This window comes from Ailuropoda melanoleuca, chromosome 10 (genome assembly GCF_002007445.2).
Source record: "Ailuropoda melanoleuca isolate Jingjing chromosome 10, ASM200744v2, whole genome shotgun sequence".
Classification (NCBI taxonomy): domain Eukaryota; kingdom Metazoa; phylum Chordata; class Mammalia; order Carnivora; family Ursidae; genus Ailuropoda; species Ailuropoda melanoleuca.
Window position 1 is genome coordinate 29,821,753 of NC_048227.1, and position 14,768 is coordinate 29,836,520.

The 14,768-nt window shown below is 55.0% G+C and overlaps 1 protein-coding gene across 8 annotated transcripts in view; it reads right to left on the minus strand.

Moving 5' to 3' along the window:
• CLEC16A (C-type lectin domain containing 16A) overlaps positions 1–14,768 on the minus strand; it is a 200,762-nt gene that overhangs the window by 7,937 nt on the left and 178,057 nt on the right. For all 8 annotated transcript variants that reach the window (XR_002143384.2, XR_002143385.2, XM_034670367.1 and 5 more), the window contains one exon: positions 5,576–5,731. Coding sequence is in view for 6 of the 8 variants with exons in the window: in XM_034670367.1 (XP_034526258.1) it covers positions 5,576–5,731 (156 nt within the window). In the remaining 2 variants the exon portion in view is untranslated. The remainder of the gene's footprint in view (positions 1–5,575; positions 5,732–14,768) is intronic.

The following is a 14,768-nucleotide window of genomic DNA, read 5'->3' on the forward strand; positions in this document are numbered from 1 at the left end:
AATATATCTAATGCCACGTGGGGCTATATGCTTCAAAGTTGTTAAAATGGTACATTGTATGGTATGTGTATTCTACCGCAATAAAAAAAATGCCATGGAGAAAACTGGGGAGAAAATAACATGCCTTGCTCAGGGTTTCTGTCCTTACAGTCCCGCCTGACTGGTAACCTAGTTCGGTGACATGTGAGTCAATCTTGGGCTGTCGGGCTCCCATTGGGCCTGAAAGGGACCGAGCACTGGCATGAAGGTCCTGTGTTCAGACAGCCCAGGGAGCAGGTTAGGATGGGGAGAGCAGGACACCACCCCTGCCAGGCCTTGCCACTGGGCCTCCAGGAGCCGAACCCTTCCTTTTTCCTATAAAACCCTGGGGGAAGGTCAAAGTGCTCATAATTCCATGGGCCTTAAAAACGGGTGACAGAAAGAGCAGGCTGGACTTCAGGCTGACTTCATTTTTTAACAAATGATTGTCTTTTGTCCTCGAAGCAGCTCACCCAGGACATGTGTGAGACACAACAGAGCTGGTCACAGAGCTCTATACTGAGGAGTTCTCTTAACTGAGCCCCACGCAGTGCATAAGTGTGTGAGCGTGTGCACTGGGTGTGTGTGAGCATGCACGTGTGTGTGTGTGTCTATGGTATGGTTGTAACCCAGAAAGTTTTTCTGAAGTATTCCTACCGGCCCTCCATTTGGTTCTAAATTGGGTCTATGTTCTCTTTCCTGCCATATGTTCTCTGCAATTTCAGCTTCTCAAAACCATCAAGTGTTTAAGGGAAAAAACCCTGCTAATTCCAACCCTGTAATTTTCTCAGTGGGGAGCAAGCTGAGGTCTATCAGGCCGGCAGTGCTGGACGAGTGGGCAACAAGGTCCTAGGATGCTGCTCAGGGCACCGGCTCTCCCCACGAAGGCTTGGGGGTCTCACTGAACTTTCTATAAAGGACAAGGGGAACAGGTCAACTCGCACGTTGGCTGTTAAAATTGGACAATAATTCCCTCGGCACAGCCTTAAGAGGTAAATAACTAACAATGAAAATAAAATACCCTTGCTCCCAACTCCTTCTAACTGGTTTCTCTGGTTATGAGGTCTAGCACTTGCAAAAAAAAGTCACTCACAAGCATCCACACTGTCCTTGGCATGTGGAGGAGACTCAGAAGCAGGTGGTCCCAGCACAGAGGGCAAACCAGTGACCCTCTGGGCTGGTCCCTTTCCCCTGCGGTGAGGGGCCCTCTGCCAGTGCTGGGCCACGGGCCTCGGCCACCATGGGCACATGTGTTGTTCCTCAAAAACAGGCTGCCCCTTGGGGTCTGTATCCGGAAGGGCAGGATTTATAGGTAGACCCCAGGGAGAGAGGGAAAAGGAACCTACTTGTCTCCTGCCAGGTGCTGGGCTCAGCCAGGGGGGGGCTGTGAGACCCAAGGCCACCCTCCTCACAGACCTCTGTCCTCATTAACCCCTCAGCCTTTGGCTTCCATCTCCAGTGCTCCTGCCTCCAGGAGCCCGCCGGCCCCTCCTACAGCTATCCATGCTGCCTGAGTTCCCTGCATCTTTCCTTTGTCAGAGTTCTCAAGTGGACACTTATGTGTGGTCATCTGGGGGACACTGGCCTCCCCTGCCAGACTGTGGTCCTTTGTTACAATCTGGCCCCAGTGCCGCACACAGCAGGAACTCAACAAAAACCTGTTTGGTTAGAAAAAGTTAATGCAGTGGAGGTAGGGTCCCAAGGTCGGCAGAGCTGAGATGCAGAGAGAGGCCGGACGCGAGGGCCACCCTTGGAGGGACCCTAGTGAGACCAGGTCTGACATCCACAAAACCTGAGTCACTCAGACTCAAGGTCCCGTGGGCAGCTGAAAAAATCTGTATTTGGGATAAACAAGGGCCTCTTGCAAACCCAGGCAGAGAACTTGAGGTCCCCTGGGCTGGACAGAGGGTGGGGGTGGAAAACAGCCAAGTGAGAGTTTAACGCCCTCACCTGGGGATGAACCCATTCAGGCTGGCAGAGGAGATAGGGCCATCTGGAGTCCACTGTGTTGCTGACTTTGGGGGCTAGCAAGCTCCCCCAACAGGGGCCACACAGCCCAGCCTTGGTTGACTGCGGCTGAACAGTAGCCAGGGTCCCTGTGAACGGGCTTGGCTTTTCACGTGGTTTCTAGAGCAACCGGGCACACTGGAAGGAGAAATGCATGTACTCCGCAGGCTGCCCCCAACGGAGATCTGAAACCGAGGCCCAGGGCTCGGCAGCGCCCCACGGAGGCACCTGAGACAGACTTAGGAACCTCATGGATATTCTGCGGAATGACTCCAGAAGGGGAACCATGGGTTCTGGAGTCGCCAAGGCTGGGGCCCGTGTGGGGGCTCCTCCGTTTCCTAGCTGCACTGTCTTGGCCAAGCCGTGGGATCTTTCCGAGCCCCCGTATTCTCAGCGGTATACTGTGAGGTAGAAAGTGGCAAGTCTCAGGCACGCGGTGTCTGTCCAGTGTTCGTGAGCACAGTGCCTGGCACACGGGGGAGGATTAGGAGGCATTCTGGGGAGGTATGACTGTTGGCCGTGATGGAGCGGGTACAAAGCACGCAGCACGGGCACACGGAGAAGGCTGGGCAGTGGGCACCCGCGTCCCATCTAGGGCTAGGATAGTGCTAAGCCCCACCCCTGGCTTTCAGGGATACCTTTCGATAATTCCGGGTTTCAAAACCACGGCGACACGGAACGCTGGGCCTGTCTCATCCCCTGACGGATGGCATCCTTCCTCTGCTTCCCCACCCAAACACCTGCCCGTGCAAAGTGTGGCTTCGAGAGCAAAGAAGCCACTAGAGCTAATTCTGGCTGCAAAGGGCCTGGCAGCTGCTCTCCCCACTGGGAACTTCCTGAACTCAGAGGCTCTGGAAGTTCAGGGAAAGGAATGCCTCTGATTCAGCACTGTGTCCTCCAAAACCACTTGGGAGGACGAGTGGCCCCTTGACTGGGCCGCAGCTGTCTTCTGCTGTCCAGGCTGGGTGGGCTGCGGGGAGAGGCCCCAGCCTGTCCTGCTGCCCAGCTGGCCCCGCACGATGCCACCTTGGGCTGACCGCGGCCATGCCCCATGGGTGGAAAGTCTGGTGAGAAGGCAGCACAGGGCCACCCTGTGCCAATTAGAAGCCTGAACACCGAGCCACTGCTCTGGGCCGACATCAAACCAGGCAAGTGGCCGAAGGGCACCCGTCCTGACAAAACCTGCTTCCCTGCCAGCCTCAGCTTCCTGACCAGCACGGCCTGGGGAGACAGCAGGCACATGGCGGCACCACCTGCGGACGCCTGCCCTTATGAGGAACACAGAAACCTCATGTGCTGTGCTCTGGATGGACCCAGGAGGCTGAAGCCTGGCCTGGAAGTTGGCCATTGAGAGGACAAGTGAATGGTAGCCCTCCCAAGGCCTGACACCCCAGCCTGTGACTCCCGTCGCTGGGCCCCTGTGACAGGGAACAGTGCGTGGGCGCCGATGCTCTTTCAAGGGATCAAGAGCTGGGTCCTCAGATAAGAGTGAAGTGCAGGCTGCCTGACAGGCTGGCCCTTTGTCAGGGGGTGAGTTATTTCAGTGTCTGCAGAGATTCGGACAGGCAGGCTGGGCCGCAGGCTTTTACTGTCAGGCAGCATAAAAAATGGGGACTCGCACACTTGCCTCCGCGGGCTTGCCGGGGACGCATGGAATGGGGGCAGACACCCAGGAGAGCCTGACCATCACTTATCAGCTGGAGCTGCCTGGCTACCTGACAGCCAGGCTGACAGCCCCTGCATTTCTGAGACGAGAAGACAGGTCACTGGCACCGTGTGGGGGATGGTGGGGGTAGGGATGGAGGGGCTGAGGGAGACCAAGAGAAAAGAAACTCGCCCCCTGGGGACCCTGAGCCTCTGGGGGAAGGTGCAGAGCCGAAGCCACTCAGGTGAATATCTGCAAACACAGACCTGATTTTGACGATTTTGAGTCTTGGCTGGTTTCAGTTTTAGGCAAAGAAGTATACGGCTCATTTGTTTGCTAAGCTGCTGTCTGTGCCTTCTTCAACATGAAAGAAAGGCATACATAGCTCCACCGGGAAGACACCTTCATCCAGAATGCATTTGTAAGTCTAAGTGTGTTGGGGTGCACACGACACAGATGGAGAAGTGTACACATGCAGGCAGCACGTGGGTGCACACACAAGCACATGAATACACAGCCCTGCCCTTCTGCTCCCAGAGCCAGCATGAGATCAGGGTGCAGAGGAAGGTGGAGGGCTGCTCCCGGCTTCTGGAGAAAGCTCCATCTGAATGTCCCACTGTGGGCCTGGGACCAGCGGCAACACCTGCGGCCAACCTCAGATCAGGCTCAGAAACAGCTCAGACAAGGCGGCCACCTCCCCCAAGCTGGGGCGGGGAGAGGGTGGGGGGAGCAGGTGCTGAGTGGAAGAGGGTCTAAGTGAGGTGGCGAGAGGGAGACCTTGCTGCCTGGGCCTCGATGTAATGGATGCTGGCGGGAGGGGGGCTGCAGACAGCAGGCGAGACCAGGCAGGGTTAACCCTTCGCTGGGGAATGCGGAAGCTGACGATCCGGGAGAGGCGCGCACAAGATCTTGGGCTCCAGTGCTGAGGGAACAGGAGCTGCCGGGGCTCATGCCCTGGCACGTGGCTTTTATCATGACCCCCCGGTCTGCCACCTAACAAGAGTTTGGTCAGGTGCCCCTGAAACAGGATAGGTGAGAGCTCTGGATGGGACCTTGAAGGGACAGCAAAGGACACCGAGGGTCCCCAAATGAAGGTGCAGACCAAGTACCTGGGGGCCTCCCAAATCTCTAGAGCCGCCCGGGGCCCTCTGGACCCATGGTTGTGCTACTGGGGCATGAAGCTTCATGCACCCCCAAGCCCATCCCCAGCATCTCTGCTTGGGCCCTGCTCCTCTGGCTGCATTATGCAGCCAAGGGGTTCAGGAAAAAGCCTGGTGCCTTGCCCCTGGGATCTCACCCAACACAGTGAGGCGCTCACGCGTGAGGGGCTCACGGTGGCTGAGAACACAGGGGGTGCCCCCTCGGCTCACCGTAGCCGCCCTGCTCATGGGGTCTGTCTGTGCAACGCCTGCCCTCGTCTGAGCTCCAGGAAGGCGAGACAGGACTCTAGCACATCCTGACAGACTCTCAAAAGGTGTACCCCTGGTCACAGACGACTGGACTGCCCCACACATTTACAGACAAAACTGGCATGTTATGAAGGAAAGAACAAATTAGCAGGGACGCAATTCTTTTGCCCGATTCAAATAATCGGGTCTGGGAGACCCCTCCCTCGTGGAGGTGATAATGGGGAAGATGCAGGCTCAGCAGCCGTCCATCCCCTCCAGCCCCGCGGTCAGGGAAGGCCTTTCTCGGCGGCGGGCCAGCCTGCAAAAGGAGTGACTCCCCCCAGCTGGGAGCTAAATCAGCCAGCCTGTGGGCAACGTCGCATCACAACGAACGCGCAACCCCGAATGGCGGTGGCCCCAAATATGGAGGCAAGGAGGAGCTGGGGGTCAGCGGTCTCGGCACAGAGGGGTCAGAGTTCCCCGACATCCCCCCCGTACCACGTCACGCAGCCAATACCTGACGGGCTCTGGGTGGTGGAAGGCGTAGATGATGAGCTCGTGCCCGCGGATTCACAGTGACTGGTGCTCCCACTGCCGCTGGGGCTCCCGCTGGCAGACGGCGAGGACAGGGATGGCGAGCTGTGCTGGTTTATACACTGGGCCACGGCAAAGCCTGCAAGATAGGTAGTGAGGTGACCAAGTAGGAAGAAACAAGCTGGCCTAGGAGGGGGTGCCACACTCCCCCATTTCGTGGGAGATGCCACAGGGCAAGCCGCACCTCAAAGGTGGGGCTGGGGACCCTAACCTAAAGGCTACACCCACCAACCCAACCCAGCCCCTTGAAGAGTGCCCAGCTGACCTCTCTGGCCATGGGCCTGACCTGGACACACTTCAAAGCTGTTTCAAGGAAGAGGGTGTGCAGCTGGCCATAGAGCCGAGGGCCGTAAGCCATAAGTCTGAGTGCCGTCGCTGGCTCAGCGATGGGCTGGCTGTGCCCTTGAAGGGGACACGCAGCCTTGGGGCTTCAGAGGCATCCTGGTGAAGTTCACACAGGGACTCGGGACATCCTCACAGCAAAATCTTGGGGCCTTTGCTAAAGCGCCCGAGTTTTCAAAAGCAGGGCACTGGGCAGGAGGGGAGGAGCCCCTGAGACTCTCCCTGCCACAGGTTTTGCTGAGCTCTGAAGGCTCTGGTGAGCTCAGTACGGGAGGAACAAAAGCACTGCTGAAGAGCTCCCAAATACAGAGTTCCACATAGCCCTTGGACCATGGAGATCGGGCCGCACATCTGTGAGGCCTGAGCCACCCCGGCACCAGGGAGTGGGGGAGCCCCGCACTTTGCAGACGCTCGGACCTGGGCAAGGTCTGCTCACTGCGCAGAAATACCGGAATGCATGCCAGGCACCACCCCCATGCTACCTGGGAGTGTTGTCACAAAGTTCTTGTCACCGCACTGTACTGGGGGTACAGCGGGGCACAGGGCTTGGCACACAGGGAGAGCGGAGTGTTCTTTATGACGAAAGGAGGCCCATCTGAAGGAGCCCATCTGGGAGCTCCTTTCCTGCAGACCATGGCTTTCTGTCCTTTCTACAGCCTGCTTCTCTAAAGGGCCATAGCTTCTGATTTTATTCACTAAATACAGGAAAGCTCCCATGGAACCAGAGCCTTGTTGACGATCCCAGGGGGCTACACGGACCGTGGGGACTTCTGCCTCCGCCCCCACGAGCTGCACAGGACCATGGTCAAGGTGCTCTGCGGAGCCTGAGGCTTCTGCCCTGTAATTCAGAAGTGGCAACAAACTGGAGCGGGGATTTGTGAGGCGGGGCATGTCCTCCTTCTAGCTCAGAGTGGGGATCCCAACCCTCTGGGCCAATCACGTCAAGCCTCTCCACTCCCTGAGCACACTCACCCCAGCCAGCCCCAAACCTCATTCATGTCACATGCACTGGCTGAACTTCACACAGTCCAGCTCCCATGGACACTTCTTCCAGAAGGTTCCCTAGGCTCTGACCTTGCTTTTCTCAGAACTCAGGAAGTCGGCAGGGGGTTGGGCGGTGGTCAGCAAACTCTGGCCCACGGTTTTGTAAATAAAATTTAACTGGAACCCAGCCAGGGTCCTTTGCTTGCATACACGTTCTGTGGCTGCTTTCGAGCTACACTGGCAGCACTCAGTAGTTGCCATGTGGCCCACAAAGCCGTAAATATTTTACTCTCGGGCCCTCGACTGAAGCTGCACACTGAGCCTGGGCTCTGGCACCAGGAAAGCTTCGGTTCTATCCCTGATCTGCTTGCTTACCAGCCCAAGGGGCAAGTCCCTGCACCGTCCTGAGCCCCCTTCCCTTCACCTACGGGTGGGTAAACATGGGCCTGGCGGGGGGGGGGGGTGGGGACCTGCTGCTNCTGCTTCATCCCTCCCCTTAGGACTAGTGGGATCCCCTATCTGGCCACTGCAGAGGGGCTATTTTGTATAACGTTTGTGTGAAGTTATTTTTGTCTACGGATTAGCTCTTTAAAAGCCACGTACTGTTTTATTGTATTTTATTTATTTATTTATTTTAAGATTTTATTTATTTATTTGACACACAAAGAGAGCACAAGTAGGCAGAGCGGCAGGCAGAGGGAGAAGCAGACTCCCTGCTGAGCAGACAGCCGATGCAGGGGCTCGATCCCAGGACCCTGGGATCATGACCCGAGCCGAAGGCAGCCGGTCAACCGACTGAGCCTCCCAGGCGCCCTATTTTATTTTTTTATGATTTTTTTAAATACTTTGAGTATAGCTGACATGAAATGGGACATTAGTTTCAGGTGTCCCACTTCGTGATTTTCAAGTTTATACATTATGTTATGTTCCTAAGTGTAGCTTACATCTGTCTCATTACAATGCTATTACAATATTAGTGACTCTATTCTTTATGCTCTTTTTATTCCTGTGACTTCCTCATTCCTTAACTGCAGGGCTGTATCTCCCTCATCCCCCTCCCCTCAGGCAAGTGGGGTCTTTATTTATACCCCGAGCCAGGCCCTCCAGGTTTTGCAATGTAACAGCAAGTGGATGTGAGGCCTTGTGGGAGCGTGGTGGGTAAATTCACCAGCTTCTCTTTTGTGGAGGGCAGTATTCCCCACGCCCCAGGTACTGTGGACGGACATTTGCTTGCAGGGAGAACAGCAGGACTGACGTGGTGGAGCTCCCAAGAAGAGGCATTATGTGATATACCGTGTGCATCTGTGGCCGAGGGGGAGGCTCAGATTAGCTACGGAAAACGTCAAGGCGAAATGTGAACACCAGTCGGGAAGATTCCCAGGGGGCAATCAGCCACAGCCTCGTAGCACCAGCTTTATGGCTGCTTACTTCTTAATCACTTCAAGTGGTAAACCCCCAAGTTTACAAGCTGTTAACTTGACTGGAAAAGGAATCACGCCTTAACAAATCAAAACGTCAAGATGGCTTTTCCCAAGCTGCCTAGTGATCAGAGCAAGATGGCTTTTCCCAAGCTGCTTAGTGGTTAGAGCAATGAACGCAAGGGCCTCCAAGTGTGGTAACAGGGTTGGGACTAAGCCTTTTATGCCTCCAACAACGCCCCAGCCAGAACAGAGGGATGGCATAGCTGTCACCATGGTGGTCACCCACCCCTTCTCTTACGACACAAGTCTTCTCTTTAGAGCCCTGGCTTCTGGGGTGGGGTGTATGTGGCAGCCGATGAGAGGCTGAAAACTGTTGCCAGGAGACTAAAGGGCCTTCATTTTGGGAATGCATAAGGGTCAGGCCGCATACCTTTCGTTTGTGCAGACAAATAAATAGGAAAAAAAAAAATCACCAACTTCGGATACCACCTGTTTGCAGGGTCTAGCTGAGCAGAGACAAACGAGCACATCTTCTCCTTGCCGGCTGCTGCTAACACCTCCCTTCCTTCTTTGCCTGCCTTTGCACTCCTCTCCCATCCCCCACAGCATTGGGCACGCAGAAAGGCCCAGTAATTTTTTTTCGGTCAAGTGCCCAGATTCTTGCTGTCATTTCAAGGGACTCCTTCCCGAATTGAGGTCGCAACCACTGTGACAGCCGGTTTGACAAGTCAGAGGGCCAGGAGGGCTCTGGAAAGAACTCAAAATTCCTATGGCGAAAGTGCCAGTCCGCCAGCTCTTGCTCCATCCCTGCGAGGCAGTTCTGGATGAACTAGCTTCGGTGGAGGTGCCAAGGGGCTTTCTGGGCACGAGTCAAACACACATGGACTGCCAAGTACTGGCAAACATACACAAGCTGGAGATCATGGGACAAAGGCACAGACAGAGAGGCCTCCCTGAGATCTTCTCCAGCAGATAAAATTCTTGGCTTTCCCCGAGTTATGTGTCAAAAACAGCCTGCGAAATGTGTATCAAAGGCCATACGATTTTCACACTATCTGACTGGGTCCACAGCCTTCAACTTCATGCTGTGGAGGGCACTGAGGGTGGACCCCCAGAGTGAATGATACTGGTCTGTGTACCAGGGAGCTGAGAGCCGACATGCCCAGGAGTAGGGGAAAGGCCATATGAATTCAAATACATCTAGGTGGTGAAATCCTTTGCTGGGGTTAAAAATGCTGGTGAGAGAGAAGGTTAAGTGTGGAGGAAAATGCTCGAGGCAGTAAATGAAAAAAGATTAGAAAGAGCATGTCCCACATGTCCCTGTTGTCATAACAAGAAAAAAGGAAAGGAAAGGAAAGGGAAGAGAAGAGAAGAGAAGAGAAGAGAAGAGAAGAGAAGAGAAGAGGAGAAGAGAAGAGAAGAGAAAAGAGAAAAGAGAAAAGAAAGAAAAGAAAAGAAAAGAAAAGAAAAGAAAAGAAAAAAGAAAAGAAGAAAATCAGGCTCTGCCTCCTTCCTTGAGCAGAGTGGAGCTCGCAGGGATCAAAGCTAAAGTCATGGGAGAACCAGGTGGTTTTATTATATGAGTTTTCGTTTTAGTTTTTGTGCTTGTCTGAATTTTTTCAAGATTCCTGTGATGATTATCATTTTGTACCGGAAACAGAAGAGAGGATGAAGGCAGGGGCACGAGCTGGACTCCCCTAGGATCTGTTCTGGCCTCCAGAACCCTCTCCCTGGGCTCACTAAGAGCTTCCCTGAAGCTGGGCCCGGCACAGTGCTCCTGAAGCTGGCAGGCCCGCGCCGATGGCGAGCCCCATCCCCTGCTTTCCAGGAGCATGGGTTTCACAGGGGCAGCCCAGGGTCTTCCTGCTGCCCTCTGGCCCTGTTCTGCCAGTTATTCTGGGAAGATGGACTCATGAGTAACTCTCTGGCATGTGTCAAGCACAGATATACCACAAAAAGGTCAGCCTTCTATTTTAGGCCCCTGATAGAGGGAGCACTGGGCTGGGAGTCAGAACTCCAAGTCCGGGTCCAAGCTCTGCCCGAATGGCTTTGTGACCTTGGACATGCCTCCTCTCCTCTATGGGCCTCCACATCTTGATGCAGAAAAACAAGACAGTTAGTGAGGATCTCTTGGCTTCAACGGCCAATGGCTTTCTTTTTACCTAGAAATCTGAATTTGACTTGAACCCTGTGACCTTTTTGGGGGGGAGGCAGAAGAGGAATGTACCTTGAGTACACTTTGTATACACCCCTTCTCTTAGACAGAACGCACACTAAAGCTTTCCCCGCGAGAACCAGCTTGCTGTGTGAGTCACGGTCCAGAGCTGGCTGGCAGTGGCCCAGGGGTTCATAGATGCATTTTGTGTCACTCACATCATGTTCATGGGCCGTTCGTTTTCGGTACCCCCATTTACACATTGGGAGATTTTATCTCCAACTATGGACGTTTGGCTTCTTAAAACACAGAAGGATCTGGCATCACTGGGCCCCACTCCCAATAATGGCAACTGAAGGGAGGGAGGGAGCTGATTCCTTCCCCTCCCCACCCTGATGTGCCTTGCGCTCCCAGGTGCTCTGGTTGTTAATCTCGATTTATGCTTAGATTCTTGGTCAAACCCCCAGACTCAGAGAAGTTCCCAACCCAGAGACATTTTGTGTCATCTCTCTCCTCAAACCCGACCCCCCAGAATCACCAGCAGGGCATTTCAAGATGGCAACTACTATGTAGTTGCAAAAAAGCTTTGTTAAAGTACGAATGTAAGCTGAGCTCTGTGGGGACAGGGACTGGCAGTTCTCCAGACGTGGTGTAGGAAAAGCTGCCCTGCACTTTCTGGGGGAATTCTGGGAGGGGTGGACTGCACAGAAAGAAGGGGCAACTGAGATAGGAGAGGCGGCCTTCCTCAACCCCCACCCCCAAATCTTCAGGAAATGCTCCTTCAACTCTTTCCTTGTGTGGTGCAAGTGGACTTTTCAAGGGGAAACCAGGGAACGGACTGAGTTTCCGTCTGGGTTCCCACCAGGCCACACAGAGATGATGCACGAGGGCCAAGACCTGAAAAGGGTGGGGACCACGAGAGACCAGAGGGTGGGAAGGCTTACCTGTGTGCAGGAGAACTGGGGGGTTTGACCCAAAGGTTTCCTAAATCTCTGAAGGCCAGGGAGACCCCAGCTGACCTCTGTGCTCTGCCTAGAGCTTGTGCTGTATGGCACACTGTAATTCCTCTGACGACGTCGGTTCCAGGAAGGATCTGATGTGGCTTAAATTTTAAACCGCAAACCCAAGTGCCACAGGTACCGACAGCCACCAAAACACAAACGACATGACGAGAGTCCAACAATGAAATGCGGGTGGAAACTGAAAAATCACAGCAGAACAGCCTCCAGCAGTGGGAAGCTGACATCACCGTTTGGCTCTGTGTTTCCTGGGAGCCAAGACCTCAAGAGAAACTGTCCTGAGTGACCTCGCTCTCGTGACACACTGTCCCTACACCTTCCGGGAAGATGCAGCTGCCTGCCTGGAGATGGGGCCCCATTCTGGAAACATAATGCCATCTCACTGCGCTCTGCAAACGCTTTTTTCTGAGCAAAGGAACTCTCATTTATACACGAGCTAAAAATGGAAGCCCCCGGCTGCAGGGTGCCTGACCGCGGGTGGGCTTCTGCTAGCTTTTCCAGAACCTTCTGCAGAGCTAACCTCTGAACCTCACAGAGACGGCAAGCGGGTACCGTGAAGGCTGAGGCCCACGGGCCGCAGACATGAGCATCACAGGGCTGGCCCAGTAAGGTCGGCGAGTGAGGAGGGGCCTGCACGAAGGGCAGAAGGCCCTCCCCATCCGCCAACCACTTTCCCTTATTTGCTTCTGACGAAGGCCCTGAGAAACAGTTCCCTTCCGTCCGGAAAATAAACACGACGCATGGACATTCGGCCTCTGTGTCAGGGGGACGGAAGGCACTGGTCAAGCTCCTGGAGCGAGCAGGAAAACGCAGCTCCCCGGCCTCTCCTGACAGCCGCTGCCTGAGAGCAAGGGCCTTTGTGCCGCCACTGTTTCCTGCTCCGCAGGAGGACCTGGATATCCGGATTTTAAGTACAAACCTCCTGATTTTCAAAATTGTTGACAACTTCATTCACATTCCACTTTCTGAGCAAGAAGCAGGCAGGCCAAACCCAGCGTGTCTCCCGTCTGCGTGGGCCACGAGCACACAGCCTCTGCTCCGGGTGTCGGTGTCCAGGCCTCGGGGCAGAGCACCTGATGCACAGCTTCGGCACCTGCAGTGCGAGCCTCTGAGCTGCTTCGGTCTCCGGGGGCTGTGCTTTGGGGAAGCCGTTTTTAAGAGCCCTCTTTAAGGCAAAAGCTCTAAGATGTCGAGGCAAGGGCTGCCTATCTTAGCAAAAACCAACATTCATTCGTGCTCCTTCCAAGCTGAAAAGCATCAAAGTCTGCCAAGGGCTGCTGATGCCGAAGCAACCAAGGCACTTTGATGTTCTCCTGCGTGAGGGAGGCCCGCGGGGCGAGGGTGCCCTGCCTGAGCTTGCCTTGCGTTGGCAAATTCACAGTGCCCACTGCAGCTCAGGTTTTCATGATGCAATGTTCGTGCTTCCTCACCACCCCTTGCGCTGCTGGGCAACAGTCAGAAATCGATATGCCTTGTGACCTCATGCACGGAACCGAAGACAGCAAGTGTGGCCGCGGCCTAATTTCTCCCCTCGATGGCTCCTTCCCTGGCTCTACCCTTTCCCCCCCCAGGGCAGTGGGCCAGGTCCTGGTCGGGGCAAGACTGCCAGTGGGACTGAGTTTGGAGCCTCAGCCCGCAGGGAAGGGGGGCTCGGGACAGACTGCAGCCTACGGGGTCTACGGGCCACATGGAGCTTTCTCATCTGCACTCTGGACTCAAGAGGCTGGCTCTGAAGCCTGCCCCGCCAGCAAGATGACAGCGACACCCAAAGGTGGTGGGGGCCAGGGCCCATGGAGTGGTGTGGCAGCCACACCAGAAAAGCCGAATTACCTGCCAACTCTTCAAAGAGCATGTGTGGGGGGTACTGAGGAGGCAGGCTTCAGATTTGAGCCCCATAAGAGCACACCCACAACGGGCCAGGCCAGGCCTGGGTGCTCACCCAGGATTCCTCCGAGGAATTCACACAAAAATGAAAGAATCTACCAACACGGGTGCAGGGCTCAGACGCCTGCAGGCCAATAGGACCCCTGGGGGGGTCCCTCACAGTCCCTTCCCCTACTGCTAGGATTCTGAGAGTCTGGTGAAGGTGGAAGTCTCTGGAATCTGCACAGAGACCCTTTCAGTTTTCCCTTCTGGTGACCCACACGTGATGTACTGTTTTGGGGGGGGGGTTGTGCACAAAACTCTGGGCTTTAGGGGCCATCTACAGGCTTTCCCCCAAGTGGCCGTTGGAAGCCCTTTCTGATTTTCTTCATATGCACTTCCTATCCGGTCCAGGGGGACAAAACAGGCACTTGGGAAAGGGGGTGTTTCTAATGCCTTCCTTGGCCAGGCCTGGGCAACCTCAACACTGGCGACCCCTAGATCACTGACTGGCTGCACCTCAAAATGCTAAAGTGTTTTATTTCTGGTTGCTTTTAAAGGGATAACATGTCCAACATAACAAAAATAGCTGGAAACCTGCAGAATCTCTTAGCCTATAGCTTTTTATCCATGGACAAATCCTCTTGGATTTTAAGGACTATACTTGAAAACCTGCAGAAGAGAGAAAACGGTCTTTCAGTATCTTGCTTTCTTTTGTCCCGTCTCTGTCCCAGCTTTGTCCCTCCAAGTGTTCCTGCTCCTAGGTGAGGCCTGCCTGAGTGGGCTGCCACCCGTGGGAGAGCCAAGGCCTCCGTGTCCCTGTGGCTGCTGGGGTGCAGCCGGGCAGCGTGGACAGCAGCACGATGCTGTCCCGGCGCCCTTCTGCTGCCCTGAACACAGGTACCTCTCCAGGCCACAGAGGCCCAGCGGCATGTGGGGGTCATGGGTGGACTAGGTCTCTGAGGATCACTTCTGGCGGCATCACCTCGCTCTGCCAGGACTTGGGTGTCATTCCTGAGGCCCGGGTCCCTGCCTTGCCCTGCCCCTGCCCTTTCCAGTGGCATTACCATCTGTACATTAGTAAGCACAGAGCTCCACAACAGTCTCTCAGCAAAGGCACTAGAAAGCTCAGCAGTGGCCATCTTGGCTGCCCCTCTACTGAGGTAGGAAACAGGGCTGAAAGAACAGCAAGAGGGAGGCGGGTTAGATAGCTGTCAGGGCAGGGGGTCACTGACCCTGGACTCCTGTGGTCCCAGCACCCAAGGGGGCAGAATCTGGGACCCCTGGCCCTGGGCTGGGGTGAGTCAGCTATAGCCTTGCTTGCAAAGGACC